General features: G+C 41.1%; 1 protein-coding gene across 2 annotated transcripts; it reads right to left on the bottom strand.

Annotated features, from left to right (window-relative positions):
* Positions 1 to 242: 242 nt before the first annotated feature.
* On the bottom strand, positions 243 to 16,263 carry Golga7 (golgin A7). Of its 2 annotated transcripts, XM_075986362.1 has the most exons (6): positions 16,198 to 16,263; positions 15,854 to 15,986; positions 9,590 to 9,742; positions 4,902 to 5,003; positions 3,667 to 3,729; positions 243 to 1,525 (listed from the first exon to the last, which is right to left on the bottom strand). In XM_075986362.1, the coding sequence occupies exons 2-5, from the start codon at positions 15,962 to 15,964 to the stop codon at positions 3,682 to 3,684; spliced, it is 414 nt and encodes a 137-aa protein (XP_075842477.1). In that variant the 5' UTR covers positions 15,965 to 15,986; positions 16,198 to 16,263; the 3' UTR covers positions 243 to 1,525; positions 3,667 to 3,681. The 2 variants fall into 2 exon arrangements, with proteins under 2 accessions (XP_075842477.1, XP_075842478.1); XM_075986363.1 differs by lacking the exon at positions 16,198 to 16,263 and having other exon boundaries at positions 1,388 to 1,525; positions 3,667 to 3,734; positions 15,854 to 16,116.
* Between the last annotated feature and the right edge of the window lie 1,147 nt (positions 16,264 to 17,410).

Genomic DNA, 17,410 nt, shown 5'->3' on the forward strand with positions numbered 1-17,410 from the left:
AACCTTGATGATGTGAGTTTGATACCTGGCGTCCACAAGGTGGAAGGAGAGAAGTGACTCTGGCCTCCACATGCATGCTATGGCACGAGCGTACCCACACAGTAGAACACATCCTTACACAAAGCTCACACACACAAATATAATATTAACAACACTTGGATGTACTCTATCAGTTATTCCAGCACTGTCTTCCAAATACAATGCCACACCCATTTTCCTTTATCAAATCACAACTACAACAGTTTATTTAAGAAAAGTTTTACTAATGTGTTAATATTTCAGCAAAGTTATTGCAACAAGTTTAAAAGGCAGACAGACTAGTATAGGCTTTAAAGGAACAAATAAGGTTTATACAATTAAATTATTACACAGATCTATTGGGATTACTAAATAACCACAAGGCCCAGAAAACAAATTAAATCTGAAAGATTAAATCCAGTATTAGCACCTACAGTATCTCTAAAAGTTAAACTTTTAACTGCTTCATTCATTCCTTAGCTTTCTTAACTTTCTCCCAAATACAGTGCTCTCAAACTCCTAAAAGAAAGGACATAAATTCCAATACTAAGAGTATAGAGATAAAGAGCTGGAAAAATTGACTTGAACTTGCAAGTTTAATGTGGAAGCCAAAACTTACTCGAGTCAATGAAAAGATTTCTGTGCCCTGAATACTGTATGTGAAGGCTATGAATCAGAGTTTATGAGTAGGTTACAAATTAGCAACATACAGCATAATTCTTATCAACTTTTCTCCTAAGTTATATCTGTAACAAAACTAGAGTTAAATGTCACTTGCTTGTTACACACTTGGGGCAGAGCAGGGACAGGCATATCTGATGGTTGAGCATCTACTTATTGTGCTTACTGATTCGTGTAATGAACAAGCAACATACACAACATCTTCCCGACATTTCGAGGTAATACACATGAACATAAATGCTTTCAAAGAAATAACCTGAATTACATTAAATACTGCTTTAAAAATAACTGCAATACTAAAACAAATAGCATATATTATTTTCTCAGGGAGCTTCAGTTTCTGAAACTGAACAGCAGAAATCAATTTTAAGATCGGAATCACGTCAAGACTGGCAGCTTTTGGAGATCTGGGTGGTGCATCGGCCAAAGCACATGTGTGACACACCCTTGAAGCCTGTCACTAATGTGGGGAGTAGCTGGGCTAAGTCATGACTTGTTGGGAACTGGTCCGGGAATGAACAGAACCAATGATACTGGTGTCAGGTAAGAGAAGACTTTGTCTCGGGCTGACCAACTGCTTATTATTTAAATGGCTTTGAATTTTAAAAAGTGAAATGCTTCCTTGTATTTTCTTGAAACGAATCAAAAGATTACAGAGTCCTACACAATTGGGAGACACGAAGTGGATGCTGAGTGACAAGAGGTCACTCCAGGTGTGGCACCATGGCTCTGGCAGCAGATACAAGAGAATAACGCTCTGGAGAGGAGGTAGGGACACTCTGCCATCGGCCAGTGGATAGACGAAGGTCCCAGCTGGAGGCGGGATCTGCAGGAATGAAAAAGTATTTTAGAAAGGAAGGTTAAAATTAGCCTTGGAAACCACCTCTTTAAATGACACGAGCTATGCTGACACCTAACTGCTTAGCGAGCTGTGGCAATTAATCACTTAGAATGTGCTGTCACGTAAGTGCTAGCAAAGGTCAGCTACTTTATCACTCACTAATTCATTGTGCTGGCAATTATATTTCATCTATTTTTAACCTTTATTTTATGTGTTTTGCCTATATGTGTCTGTGGACCACCTGTGTGCATTGCCGGGGAGGCCAGGCGAGGGTGTCAGGTTCTTTGAACTAGAGTTACAGTTATAGCCAGGGGAACGCTGGTGATTAGACCCAGGACCTCTGAAAGGGCAGCCAGCTCTCTTAACCACTGAACCATCTCTCTAGCCCCTAATTCATCCTTTATATAATACAGACAATCCTCTAGAAAACATATGCATCTAATATAGATAATAAGATATTAGAAAACTGAAGTGCAAAATATTTTTTGCTTAAAGAGCTTTTTAAAAGTAAAGGCATTCCCATGGTTTGTGATTTCATGTTATACTATTAATTTAGACAATACTCTGTAGACTTTAAGAGAAACTGTCAAACTAAGAAGCCATCCTTACAGTTTAATGTCCTTCTCTAACATCCTATGCCACATTGGATCCTGGAATTAAGAAACACAAAGCTCTGAAAACTACACTGTGTTGAACAAAAATATTTGCATCCATGAAACTATCTAGAAATTCCTAACACAAATCTTTCCCATTTCAAAATGTCACTCTTGTCTTAATATTCATACATTAGGCTCTGGGGTATAACTGCTCACAACTTTACACCACCTCAGAAAAACATCCTTATAGTAGTAACAGCTCTAAGATGAGTCGTGACACATGGGCTGTGCAAAGTCAATGCAGCTGTGATTGATAAACGTACTCCAACAGCACAGAACAAAACCAGAGTGCCTGGTGATTCATCTGAGAAACATCAGATTGGAAACTGTACATGAGAAAATGTACGGGCAAGTACTGCTGTGCTCAAAACAAAGCCTTTAAAAGAAATAAAACATATGGCAGTCATTATTTAGACCTCTGGCTTTCAAAACTTTAGGTGATACATTAACTATAGCAAAAAGACCACAGTTTTGGAATGTTGAATGATTTATAGGATTTAGTAAATGAACAAGAGAAAAATGGATTTTTAAAAAAGCTACTGAAAAGAAGAAAGGGCATTAAGAACCCATGATCTGTCCTTTCTGTATATTTCTGTTGCTGTAAACCTTGAGAGGAAGCATGGCCTAGAATGGGCCTTTGTGGTGAATCAGCCTTGAACTCATCCAACACTTGTTAGCTATCAGCTATGTTATCTTGATCGCTAGCCTACTGATCTCAGTTCGCTCCTCTGAAGTGGAGACTTGTGAGATTCAGAAGGGCTGCTAACACAATCCCAGCAGAGGAGGAGCCAACAAATGGCACCTGCTAGTTGTGCTGTGCTGCCTGATAATCAGGAGCAGACACCTGCGGAGCTCACAGAGCTATAACTGAAATGGAGGGAGTCAAGTAGCATTCTATCCTTTAGAGAGCTGGACAATTCAGGGGCAGGCTCAACAACATCTGACTACAGGTTTCTCTTACCGTAACTAATTTGTTCCTATTTATTAAATGGTAGCACGTGGATATATGAGAATATTAAGGAATGAAATTTATGTTGTACCCTCCAGGTAAAGTTTCTTCCAAAAAGCTCTGAAGCCATGATTCCCTCACTCCGAAATGTCCCTGGGCCTCCTTAAAGCTTAGGCATATAGGTAGAAAAATCTCTGAGCTGATTCATATGTATAACACCCAACATTTATGAGGCCAGGACAGCTCAAGCATTAAACAAGCCAAAGAAACACCTCTCTCAATATCACAATAACAACCAGTCTTAAGATAACAGAGGGGGAAAATAAAAATTAAACTGTATAATCAGGTAAATTTGGGTTACATACACATTTAAAATACAAAGTGAACCTGTGATTAGCTGAAGCTTATACAATGAGTAGAATACCCTACTTGATTTAGTCTGCTATTTACCAAGCGGGGGAAAAGTCATGCATAATTAAAAATCTTAACACTGTATATAAACCATGTGATTTCATAGTCACCTTTAATTCTATGGTTTATCTTCCACTGCTCACACCTCTGTCTTCATAGATGGTGATTTCAATCTGAACAGCATGGCCGTTAAGAAAACACACTAAACTGTAACACATGAAGCAGACAGACTACAGCAAGATGGTGTGCAGTTTGATTTATGCATTCTGTTTTGCTTATCTTTGAATCATTAAAATGTCTTCCTACTTCATTAAACATGCTTTTGCTGCTTTGCAAAAAGTGTTTATTATCTGCTATGATTTGAGTAGTTACTTCTAAAACTCTAGTTTTAAAAAGAATCTATGAAGTTTTTTTTTTAACATTTATTTATATTTATGTTCTGCCTGCATGTATAGACACACACAAAGTGTGTGCAGCGCCTATCATGAAGTTCAGAAGAGAGTGTGTGATCCCCTGGAACTGGAGCTATGGATGTGAGCCACCACATGGGTGCTGGAAATGAAACGAGTCCTCTGCAAGAGCAGCCATTTCTCCAGTCTCTGGAATGAATATATATATATTCATATAAAATCTAGATTCATAGCTAAGAATTCATAGGAATTTAGGGGCTCAAAAATGCCCTGAAATTATATGAAAGCATTTTCTTGGGAGAGGTTTCATGACCCCTAAAAGAACCATTGCTATAGAGTAAAATAAAACTCTGTATCAGCTGCACAGCCTAGGATAATGTGACTAAATTAAAAATTATTTAGCCATTACTTCATCAAGTAAATGAGGTTTTGTAATTTTATTTACCAAATCTATTTAGTGATTTCTCAAGGTCTAGTGACTCTAGAAATACAGACAGTATGTCAGAGGTGATGGAGTTACACATCTGGCAGCTGTAACAGACTTCAACTAGTCAGATGAACCTGTGGACTGCAACTCATTTGGATGACAAATCTCAGCACCCATTTCAGAGGGGCTTCAGGCTCACAGTCTCTGTGGCTGAGATACATCGCTCTTACAAGCATACTTTTACCTAAGATGCCCTCAGAACCAAGAGAGATAGTAAATAGAATACTAGACAACCCAAAGACCGGTACACCGCAGAGTTCAGAGGTGTGTTTTAATTAAGAAAACATGTTGGCGAAGGGATGCTTATGGTATATAATTTACATGAAAATTCTGAATGCACATATAAGAACAGGTAGGAGCTAAATTCTCTCTGGCCAAGGACAAACAGTACCATCACAATGTTCTTTTTATAGATATTTAGACCTTCTGATCTTGACTAAAAAGATACAACTCGGAGTCCTCTCTCAATGGGGTCTGTTAGGAGGAGGCCTTGGGGAGCATATATCTTCTCATTCTGTTCCTGAATGTATTTGGAGACTTTCTTCAGGACCTGCCAAAAGGAAACACCACAGCTTTTTTATAGATTTCTTTTGAAGTGTTGGCTAGATATCAGAATATTCAGACAGTGAGCTGGTTTTCAATGCAAGTCATATGATTTACAAGGCAGAGCTCTTGTCGGCTGCACACAAGTCACAGTGTGTGCAGAGTGCTGGACTCCAGTGTGAGGCAAATGTACAGACACACAGTGAGAATCAAGCCCTAGCCCGCTCACCTCCGTCCTGGGCACACAGAAGTCGTTCATACACACACAGTGTCACCCGTTACTATGACCTCTTCTAATATGAAGGATCGCTCTGCTCTTGCTGCTTAAGAACTTCCTGCTTAAGAACTACTTTTCTCCCTCTTGTGTGTTTTCAGCCATTTAAAGCAATGATTGGCCAATAACAAAGGGAGCTCTGTCATGCTCCTGGGAGGTTTATTTCCTTTGTAAAGCACACAGATGTGAATGCTTGCAGGGCTTCTGATCACAGGTGTCTTGAATCATTCCTATGTTTGCATACATTGATACTCTGTAGCTTGCTCGTTTCCTAGACAGGAACTTCAAATTATAAATTTAGTATTAAGCTTGTAAAAGTCAAAACAAATGTAGACAAAACCCAGACAGGACACAAAGTAACTTTGAGAAACAGCAATTCTAAGAGAGTGAGAAAATATAGCTTTACCTAAAGTGAAGGAGCTACAGGCTTTACTTGAGGCTCAAAGTCATCAGATCCCCTTTCTGGCTTTAGCATTCTAAGGAACTGTGATTTAGTCTTTAAGTTACCCTACACTTCCTTAGATTTATACTATGAGCAAATGATGAGGTTACAAACTTGATCACAATATAAAGAGGAAAAGCAATGCATGGAACAAAACAGCACTAGATGTCAAGCATTGACTAAGTGCACAGATGTACCAGGAAAAGGAGCAAAGAAGGTAGATGTCACAATTGAGATATTTTATTTAGTACAAACTAACTTAAACTATGAAGCCCTATTGTGGTTTGAACGGTCTTCTTATTGAAGGAAAAAATAAATACTAATATATGTATTACATATAACATTACATATATATACACACACATATACATACACATACTATTTAGATTCTTTGAGGTTAATATAATCTCAGGTTTATTCCCTTTTTAAAAACGGTATGGATAGATACTGAAAGAGCAATCTACATGGTTCTTTATTTAGTAAATTTAAAATATTATTTCTAAAAATAACAACTTTTTAAACCTAACTAGCTGCAGCAACGTGCGTATCTGAAGAATGTGATGAACAAACCCTACAGGCACTATCTTCACAGTCTGTCAATCACTCTAAATTACTGAGTGGAAGGAAGTAGTCCATAAATGAGGCCAACTCAGGACTTCCAATCGCCTTTCCAACTCTCCCTTTGCCCAGCCCATTAATTAATATGAGAGGGAACACAATTGTGTGCACGGACGGCTCCTAAGAATGGATCCCTCTGAACTGCTTTCCTCCTTGGGCACAGATTACTAGCAAGGAAATAGCATTTCTTTATTTGATTCAAGCATAATTTGTTGGACAAAGTTTCTGTTTAATCTTTAGCACCATTTCTGTGATCTCTCACTCTCTAAAATAAACTCCAAATCTCCTTACACTGTTTGGAGAAGGCAATACAAGCTGCTCTGAACTCTTTATTCCTAGCAACAGTAAGCTGTTAATATGGGGAGCTATTCAGAACTGTACCTGATAATTCTGTCCCAAGAGACCTTAATTAATATGGCATCTTATTCATACTCAATTTAACTTGTTATGTGTATAAGTGTGTGCCTGACCAGGGCACATGTGAAGGCCAAGAGCACAACTATCGGGATTCATTTCTCTGCTGTTACCCTGTAGAATCCAAGGCTCAAATTCAGGTCATCGGGCCTACACACAAGCTCCTCTATCTCCTGAGCCATCTCACTGGTTCTTATACTTTAAATCAATGTCAAAACAAACCAAGACAACTAAAAATTTACTTTATTCCCAAACACTCAATTCAACCTCAACTGGTATAACATTACAAAGTTAAACGTGAACATGATCAAAACTCCAGGAACAGACAACCTAAGTTAATGTGACTCAGCACATAGGTTGCTAGAGAGGCAGCATGAACCAGGCTGAGTTGAGATCAGAATCTTGTTTTTTTTTTCCCCAGAAAATATTCAAGTGTCCTTCTAATTACAGCCCACAGGCAAAAGGGATGCTTTCTAGCTAGTAAACAAAGCAGACAGTGAGGAGAACCTTCTATAAGCTCAATTGTTCTCTAATTCTAATAGATAGTAACAGTGGAGAAATAACACTAACGTCTTTATCTTCACTGAAAAATCAATAAGTAGCATATTATAAGCAACAAAGTGCATAATTGTTTAAGCAAGTTTTAAGGATTATTGACAATTTCAAAAAAATTCAACTCACACAATAAAGTGTAAGCATTATATTTGGTTTATTGTTCACTGACAAAGAAACTTTCATGTTTAAAACCCTGGAGTCTAAATGATTCAATCCTACCTTTGCATAGAGAACTAAAGGACATGGTTTGCTGTACAAGTCTCATGACCTGAGTTCAGATCCCAGAACTCAGGCAGAAGCTAGAAACAGAAGCACAAGCATCTAAAATCCAAGCATACCTTAGCAGGAGTCAGGGAGTTTGAGGGACAGTTAGCCTGGAATATACAGCAGTGAACAAGAAAAGGAGAACACAGGGGAAGACAAGGGCCTGTACCCGAGGTTACTGATTTCCACAGATGCCCTGGCACACGTATGTGTGATAAATACATAAAAATATTTTCTTAAAAAAATCTACTTTAAGGGGCTGGAGAGATGGCTCAGAGGTTGAGTATTGCCTGCTCTTCCAAAGGTCCTGAGTTCAATTCCCAGCAACCACATGGTGGCTCACAGCCATCTGTAATGGGGTCTGGTCCCCTCTTCTGGCCTGCAGGCATACACACAGACAGAATATTGTATACACAATAAATAAATAAATAAATATTTTTTTTAAAAAATCTACTTTAAGTGTTTAACAGTTACTATAAGTGAGGCAATATATTAATTCCAAGATCTACTTTATAGGTGAGAGAACACCAAGAGCCTGTAGCTAGGATGACTTGTCTAGTACCCAGTTATTAATTTCTCCTTACAACTGTCACTCCAAAGGATGTACTGTTGGCAGAAATGTACTTCTTTAAAAGCATGCTGGATGAGTGTATTTTTATCTAAGGGAACTCAAATTTCCATCCTCCCCCAAAGTTAGTCCTGCCTGAACCCTGGTTCTGTTATCAACATATCCTTTGGAATCAGTCACTTCCTTCTGCCCAAACTGCCCTACTCCTAATCCAAGCACTCTCATCTTGGACTTCTGTGAGCTCCCTAGCTTGTTTGTCCATTCCCACTCTTCTTTTAGGAGGTCTGTACTGTGGATATCCTTACAGGAAGTAATTCTGTAAACATTTTAAGAATTTACAGGTATATTTGGAAACTTGGTCATTTATTTAACAAATATTCAAAGAGTGCCTAACATAGCCAAAACATGGCTTAGGTATTAAAATAAATAACACAATGGTTAAGGCAATACCTGTAGTTGAAGAGGACACATACCCCTATGTTCCACAGTGTTGCATTGTAAGTGCCAGAAAATGGACACAAGAGAGAAATAATCTGATTATGAGAGTTAAGTAAAATTGGACAGGAACGGGAAATGGGACTGGTCATAGCTGGGAATGAAAAGAACAGCTACTGGCTGAAGAGGACCACAGAGCTACCGTCTGACTGGAAACTAACCAAGTCTGGCTGTTGAAACAAGCGAGGGAAGGGTATGGGAGACAGCTAGGAAGGCAACCTGACATCAGCTTCAGGAGGAGCTTGCCCGATCCAGTAATCAGGCAAAGAAAGAAGGCCACTGACTTATGAGTGGCAGGGGAAACAAGGCTGTGTTTTATAAAGACTGGAAGGTCAGGTTAGAAGAGCAAAGAACATGGAGAAATGAGTTAGGAGAACACCAGTCTCCTAACTAAGAGTGAGATGGAGGGACATCAACAGAGAAGACGGCAGAGAACGTCATGAGGCTTTAACAAATGGGGAAACAGAAAACACTGCAGTTCTTTACAACTGAGTACTTTCCCTCTTCAATTCTCACACCTAAAGACAGGCTAAAAAAAAACAGGGTACACCTGAAAGAATGGGGAGATGGGACACTTGCATTCTGAGCATCTCAAGTTGGCACCAGAAACTCTAGTTCTGGTAGGCAGCTAAAAGAGAAGGAAAAAACTCAAGTTGGAGGATAAGATTGAATATGAAATTTTGGAAAACAAGTAAAAATATCCTCAAAAAACTGAGATAATGAAGACAGAGATTTTCTACAGCCACTTTACACGTGGAATCTGAACACTGACCTGCTACTCCAAGCAGACATACACATTTTGACCTGTTCTTAAGTACTTAGGGCTCACTCCTGTGTACTAGGAACAACAACAAAATCTGAATTATTTTTAACATGCTTCTAAAGTTTAAAGCAACTTTACTATATAAAAACTTATCTTCTTTCATGATTTTTAGACCGCTTCTAAACACAAATGTACAGTACCTTCTCATAATGAGTTTCCATGCATAAGAAGATGGTATATGCTGTTAAACAAGCCAAACAGCCTTCAAGATATGACTGCCCCCCAAGCTTCTCTGCTTCTGCGTAAAGGTTATTTAGAGTTCGAACTGTTTCTTCAAACTGCTGTCTATCAATCTGTAGGGAGGAAAGAATTTAAAGTTTTAGAAACAAAGATGGTAAAGTCATTGCTTGCTACCACAAATTCACCTTATTGTTTTGACAATATTCTGAATTTAAAGACAAGAACTAGATCAGGCATGATAGCATACACTGTGCCAGCACATGGGATGCCAAGGCAGGAGGATCAGTCTTGACTGGGGTTTGAATGAGAATGGGCCCCAAAGGTTCATGCTGTAATACTTGGTCCCCAGTTGTGGAACTGTTTGCTAAGGATTAGAAGGTGTGGCTTTGCTGTGTCACTGGGGGTGGGCTTTGAGGTTTCAAAACTCTTGCCACTCTGGTTAGCTCTTTTTCTGTCTCCAACTTGTGAATCAGATGTAAGCTCTCAGCTTTTGCTCCTGTGCCATGTCTGCCTGCCTGCTGACGTGCCCGAAACCATGATAATTATGAAGTCTACTCACCCTCTGAAACTGTAAGCAAGTCCCCAATTCAATACTTTCTTTTATAAGTTGTATATAACTTCATTATGATGTTTCTTCACAGCAGAGAACAGTAACTAAGACATTAGCAATATAATGAATGCTGAGATCAGCCTGGGCTCATAAGAACTTATCTAAAATGCTACTTCCCTATACTGAAATTCTAATGATACTATCTCTAGTCATATATATTTGTATTTTGAGCACCTATAATGCTATGACCAGTCTTTATATAACATACCCTTAATTGTAGGGGCACATAAGAGGTTCCTTTTATCTTGGGAGAGTATTTTTATTTTTTTCAAAACAGAGTCTTACTCTGTAGCTCAGGATGGCCTCTTACTTATGATTTTCCTGCCTTGCCCTTCCAAATGCTGGGGCTTAAGGTGTGCACCACTATTACCAGTCGAGAGTACGCAGTCTTAAAACAAGCATCCAAATACTGAACTTACTAGGAAAACGGCAAGAGTATTTTAAGTAGAGTGAGCAAATGGTAAGTTTTATGTTGTTTTCTCAGGCTCTCCTTTTGAAGCAATTATTTTGTTATAGCTCTCCATACTATGAGGAGGGCAAAATTCTCAAACTGACGCAATGCTTCACAACAAAGCCATTTCTAACCTGGCTTTACTGACTAAAGTGCCATTTTATTTAGTGACATTATCACCCCATGTTCACACTAACACATTTGTCATTTGTCTCCCAGTGACATTTTAGTTAAGGACAGGCTATATATGTCCCAGAAGATTGTATCACTAGTTCCATGGCATATATGCAACTTATGATGCTCAGAGGACCCATTTCTCAGATCATGTTTGGGTCAGTAAGTGGAGAGCAGATACAGTACTGCTACTGCCATCCTGTTTTTCACTCTGGTTGAGACAGGGTTTCAAGTATTCCAGACTTCAAACTCATTATGTAGCTAAAAATAAGATGACTTTCATGTCCTGATCCTTATCTTCTTCATCTTGCTAGGATTAAGGCACAAACTATCACACCTAATTTGGAACAGGGACAGAGCCCAGGGCTTCCTGCATGTGAGGCAACTACTCTAAAAACTGAGTTGACTCTCCAGCCCTAGTAATTTATTTTTACTTTCTTCTAACACTGTTTCGTACACTTCAACTCTCTCTAGTTTCTCCTAGAAATGTTGACGCCCATTCGTATGTGGAGTATTTCACTGGTGACTGTCATTCTGACCCAGGGCCTCAAATACTCTGGGCAAGCACTCTACTACCAAGCCACATATTTAGTCCAGAAAAACAATTGTGAAAGTAGATAATATTTTATGATCTAGTCTTCGAGCTCCTAAAGTTTCTTAGATCAGAGACAGTTGTCCTTAGTTTTTATTACAAGGGCTAGGTGGACAAAGATTTTGAGAGAGAGGCAGCTAGGCATAGTGGCACACGCATTTAACCCCAGCCTTTGCGAGACAGAGGCAGGCAGATCTCTCTGAGTTTAAGGCCAGCTTGGTCTCCATAGTGGACTCCAGTACAGCCAGAGCTACACAGTAAGAAATACACTGTCTTGAAACACATCCACCACCAAACAAATAAAAGAGTGGTCACTGAAGACCTAAGCCATGGTGTTCTTGCACTGGAGTCACAGCAGACAGTTCAGGGGTTAGCCTAAATGTGACCACTTAACAGTCTCAGTTTTGTTGTTACTTTGTTTATCTAAGTCTTATGATCTGATCAATTCGTTTAAATTGTTTGCATTTCTTTATATACAGTGATCCAAAACAATGAGCTCCAACCAGGATTACCTTATTCCTTCCATAGTACAACTGCCTCTTGGACTAGGAATACTAATTATTATTCTGAGAGTACCATGGTTTGCAAAATGGAGGCAAACCATTGGCCAGTTTAATAAACAAAATCTGAAGTCAGGGATTCATTTAAAAGCTAAGTAAACAAAAAGGAATAAAGTTGTTTTAAAAGCATGTGAGAAGAAAATTTTGAGTTTTCAGTGGTTGAGCATTTACTTAATACATATGAAGTCCTGGGCTCCAACCTCAATTTCTGTATGTACACAGCACACACAATGTTAAAAAGTTAATAAGAAAGAGTGTGATGGGGGCTGGAGAGATGGCTCAGTGGTTAAGAGCATTGCCTGCTCTTCCAAAGGTCCTGAGTTCAATTCCCAGCAACCACATGGTGGCTCACAACCATCTATAATGAGGTCTGGTGCCCTCTTCTGGACTGCAGGCATACACACAAACAGAATGTTGTATACATAATGAGTAAATAAATAAATATTTACAAAAAAAAGAAAGAGTGTGATGGATGAGGGCATAGACGGGAGCAGTTCGGGTAAACAGCATTAACCATTATGGGCTTCATAATGTTCTGGGCTCATGGAGCACATAATAGTGGCCTCACAAGATTATAATGGAGCTGAAAATTCCTACTGCCTAGTAGCATGGTAAACAGCAGCTCAATGCATCCCTCACCACTTGTGGTAATATCAGTACAAATAAACCTAAGCTTCTAGCCTAGAAAAGCAATACAACCAATACTTAGCAATGGCAGCAAGTGATTATGGTACTGATCTACCACATATAATCTATGTTATCGCTTTCAGAGTTCTGGATTGCACTCCTACTTATAAATATGGCAGCAGCAACAACAGATTAAAGTGCTTATGCCATGATCTACACATAGGCTGTGCTACCATTTTCAGCGTTCTTTTGCACTGCATTCTTCCTTTCTTACACTTAATGTTGGTGTAAGTATATGGTTAGCGCAACAAACCTGCCTTAGTGATGTATTCAGTGTTGTGAAGTGACACACAACTGCACTTATGATGTATTCAGTGTTGTGAAGTGACACACAACTGCACTTATGATGTATTCAGTGTTGTGAAGTGACACACAACTGCACTTATGATGTATTCAGTGTTGTGAAGTGACACACAACTGCACTTATGATGTATTCAGTGTTGTGAAGTGACACACAACTATGCTTAAGCTCCAAAGAGCGAACACAGGAGTTCTTAAAATCTGTTATGTCTAAGCACATTAAGAGAATCATTAGTTCTCCCAAGACCTTTGTATATTTATTTAGAAACTATATTGAAAATTGGAACCAAATACAAAAATATGGCCTGATAAACACCATTCAGAATGGAAATAGGGGTTATTTTCTCAGAAGTTTTGTTCTTGTTGAAATGCATACCGCTGAAGCCCAAAGAGATCACCAACACAAGACTCCAAATCAAGGCTAATTCTGCTGACTAGATCAAGGACAGTTTGTCTTTACTACAGTTCATTTGGATTTTTTTCTATCCCGAAGACCAAGGGTGACTAAAACATTTGCATTTTGGCTAGAATGACAACAAAGCTTCCTTTGAAGAACTACCGAGGCATCTAAGGACATCGGTGTCAAGGCACCACATTCTCCCAGGCAGGACCTAAGGATGTAAGTGTCAAGGTACCACATTCTCCCAGGCAGGGACTCTTGTTAACTGACACAATGCATCCCCACGCTCAAACAGCTTGCATGCAGTTTCATTTTTGTTTTGTTTTAACTAAGGCACTTGTGTGTTAGTTTCTTTCTCTATTAAGCTGTCAAGTGTGATTCTCCCACAGAATGAAACCGGGCCTACTGGCAGAGCAATCAGCAGTATTTCTAAGTTAGTAAAAAAATAAACCTTTCCCATCACACAAAGCAAGGAAAACTTAAACTTCTAATCAACAGATACACATAAAGCTTTTCCAAATAGCTTAAGATATAAACTAAGGTTTAACTCACACACTAAAAAAGTCAAAAGCACATTCCATATGGTGTTCAGTACCACAAGCAGTTCTCAGGTTTATCAAGTCAAAGAAGAACCATTTTTGGGTTCCAGAATTTAGCAACATCAATTTCCTGTAATAATGTGGGGTAATGTGACTACAGCTTATTATTTAAATTTAAGATGATCAAAGAACGGTTCTACCATACCCAAAGGCTAATGCCTGATTTTGCATATATGTGTCTGGCTCAATAAAGAGGGAAGCTTGACCATTAAACCAGCAAACAAAGGCATTTAAATGGCATTTCACAAACAAGTAAATCAAAATCACACTACCCTCACTCTCTCTGAGACTGAGTCATGTTATGCAGACCATACTGGTCTATAACTCAGAATCCTGCCTCTGACACCCAGGTGTTCGTGGCCATACTCTGTTTATACAGTATCTTTTCAAACCTTGTTTGATCTTTAGTTTGAAGATGTTAAAAAAAAGAAAAGGCAACTGGGCCACTAACTTGCCTATGGTCATAAATTAAACTTAAGGAGAAGATAACTAATCAACTATTTTCCAACACTAAAACTCAGTAAGTGCTGGGAACTGAAAGCAGAGTCTCACACATGCTAGATAAAGTGCTCTACCACTGAATTATGCCATCAGGATTCCCCTCTTTTCAAGCTATTTTAGAGTAGAGTATCTTCAAGCTGCCCAGGCTGGCTTTGAACTTGACACTTTCCTGCCTTAACTTCTCTAGTGGCTGGGATTACAGGCCTAACTATTTAGTGTTGGGGACAGAACCCTGGGCCCTCAACCTGCTAAGGCCAGGCTCTAGCACTGAACTACACACACTGCCTAAACCCGACAAACTGATTTTAAATGGCTGGGGCACATTTCTCTAGTACACACTCCTCTCCGCCCACCTAGTCCACAACTGGCATTTCTTAGCCCCACACCCACACCACGCTTAATCATCTCTAAGTTCCTCACCCTTCTAGCTCAGTTTTCAGAACTGACTTCTGAACGGGAACCAAACGTGAGTAACGTGGCTGACGAACAAAAGAATCACACTGTGTAGGCACAGGCACACACATGCCCACAGCACTAACTTTTGAAGCAGGATAGATTTTTGGGGGCGCTAAATCTGAAGGAACGGTAAACAAATCCATCTTTGTTTATAGGGTTACCCCAAGGCCCTATACCTGATGACAGTTTTGATATGCCAGGCGAACAGGAAGCTCCCAGGGCTGCTTCTGGGAGTGAAGAGTTCACTACAAGTTCTTCAGTCGTTCCTGCCCAGGCCCAGGGACGTTTTTCAGGTTCCAAGAGGGCCTGTCCGGCCTACCAGGCACATCGCTAATAAACCCTTTCGGCGGAACAGGATGATCATCAGCACAGTGACCACAAGCATCAGTCATGAGAATGATGACGTTTCCTTTGCGTGGAAAGGCGGTAGAGTATAGGTCACCACGGGCTGTATGAGGCAGCCTGGAGTTCCAGGAATTGGCGCCTCATCAAGGTGTCAATAACCGTGTGTGTGTGTGTGTGTGTGTGTGTGTGTGTGCGCGCGCGCGCGCGCGCGCTGTGCGTGTAGTATCAAGTTAAGGACACCCCTGGGTAGCGCATCATCAAGGTGTCAATAACAGTGTGTGTGTGTGTGTCCTGTTAAGGACATTCCTGGTAGACTGAAGGCAGTGTGCGTCTTAAAGTTCTATAAGATCCCTGTACTCTGAGCATTGGCCTTTAGAAGTCCCTGTCCAGATAGTAGACCTTGCCTTCTACATCTTTTGCCATGAACCTGGAGGTCTGCCGCTCTCCAGAACCAGGAGACAGCGGGTGGGATGGTAGACCCACACTCCCTCCCGCTCCGGGGACTCTCCCTCCCCAGGGCAGGTGCAGGGAGCCAGGCTGCGTGCGTACCCTGTTCTCCAGCTCCGCGGGGAACTTGGTCTGGAACTGGCAGCGCGTGCCGCTGCTGTAGTCTCGTTGAATGAACACCTTCCCGGACACCGGCGCTTGCTGCGGCCTCATGGCGAGGACAGGACCCGCCGCTCTGCGAGTTCGGGGAAGACACGGGTCAGATCGCCGGCCTGGAGCCGGCTCTCCGGCCCGCCAGCCCTTCGGAGCCACCCACCGCCCCAGGATGCCCAAGGCCTCCCTCTCGCCGTTCCCCTTCGCTCATGGTTGTTGCTGAGGGCCTCCAGCTACCCTAGCCCAGGACCCGCGCCCCCCCCTCATCCTGGTTCGGCCCTGGAAACACAAACCCGCCTCCTCGGCCCTCCGGCAGCTGTCGCACTGCCTTCGCAGTCACTTACGTCCCGTCGCAAAAAGTCTAGCCTCCCCCTAAGCTTATTATACGCCACACGTTTACGCCCCGCCCCTCCGGCCGTAAAGCGACCCGCCCGCGGCTGCGCAGTGCAGCGAGGTGCGCCGTGGCTGGCAAAGGGTTCTCATTCTGTAGGCGGCGAAATCCCTTCCGGGCGGAAGAGAGTGGAGCTGCTGATCCGAATATCCCAGAGTTCGGGGGAAAGGTGCCGGGGTTTGAAACGCAGGATTCCCTGTTAGTTATGGTGAGGTAGTTTCTGGTCACGGGAGTGTTTTCCTTCTTGACTCTTTGTGCCAGCCTTCATTTGTGCTGCATCACCGCCTGCAAACCAAAACCACAAGAACGGCCATGACTCCAAACCCCTTAGACACGAACTGTTCACCTATGTTTATAACTACGAAGCAGACGAGTGGGGATGCATTTGGCCCTCGGTACACTCCTCAGCGCAAGTGAGAAGGGCAATCTTTCTGGACTGCATTCTCCCTCATTCCAGAGACCTGCTTACACAGCTACGCCCGCTTAGGCGACCAGACTGGACCTTTCTGGTGTTTCCTTCCTTCCCTTCCTTCCTTCCTTCCTTCCTTCCTTCCTTCCTTCCTTCCTTCCTTCCTTCCTTCCTTCCTTCCTTCCTTCCTTCCTTCCTTCCTTCCTTCCTTCCTTCCTTTCTCTTTCTCTTCCTCCTCCACCTCTTTTTTTCTAAAGCAACTTTGCCTGGTTGTTGTTGTCTCTTACTGTGTTTTTAAAATAGCAATAGCACGGTGGCACACGCCTTTAATCCCAGCACCAGGCGGCGGGTAGCAGAGGCTGGTTGGGTCTCTAAGTTCAAGGCCACCCTAGTTTACAAATAGATAGTTCCTGGCCAACCGGAGAGACTTAGTGAGACCTTGTCTCAAAAATGATTAACGTTGTCCCTAGAAAGGGTGTAAGTAATCTATTCATTTAAAATGGACACAATTTGCTAAGTTCTATCGAGTTTGCACCCTTAAACCATCAGTACAATCAAAATGTAAACACCACCTCTAAGAAGTTCCTTATTTATAATCCTCCCCTTCTGCCACTCACCAGACCCCTCTGCCCAGACCCTGACCTTTCTGTTACTAGAAATCAGTCTGTGTTTCTTTAACGGTTACTTAAATTGAATCGTAGTTTTG

Source organism: Microtus pennsylvanicus, chromosome 9, assembly GCF_037038515.1.
Source record: "Microtus pennsylvanicus isolate mMicPen1 chromosome 9, mMicPen1.hap1, whole genome shotgun sequence".
NCBI lineage: Eukaryota > Metazoa > Chordata > Mammalia > Rodentia > Cricetidae > Microtus > Microtus pennsylvanicus.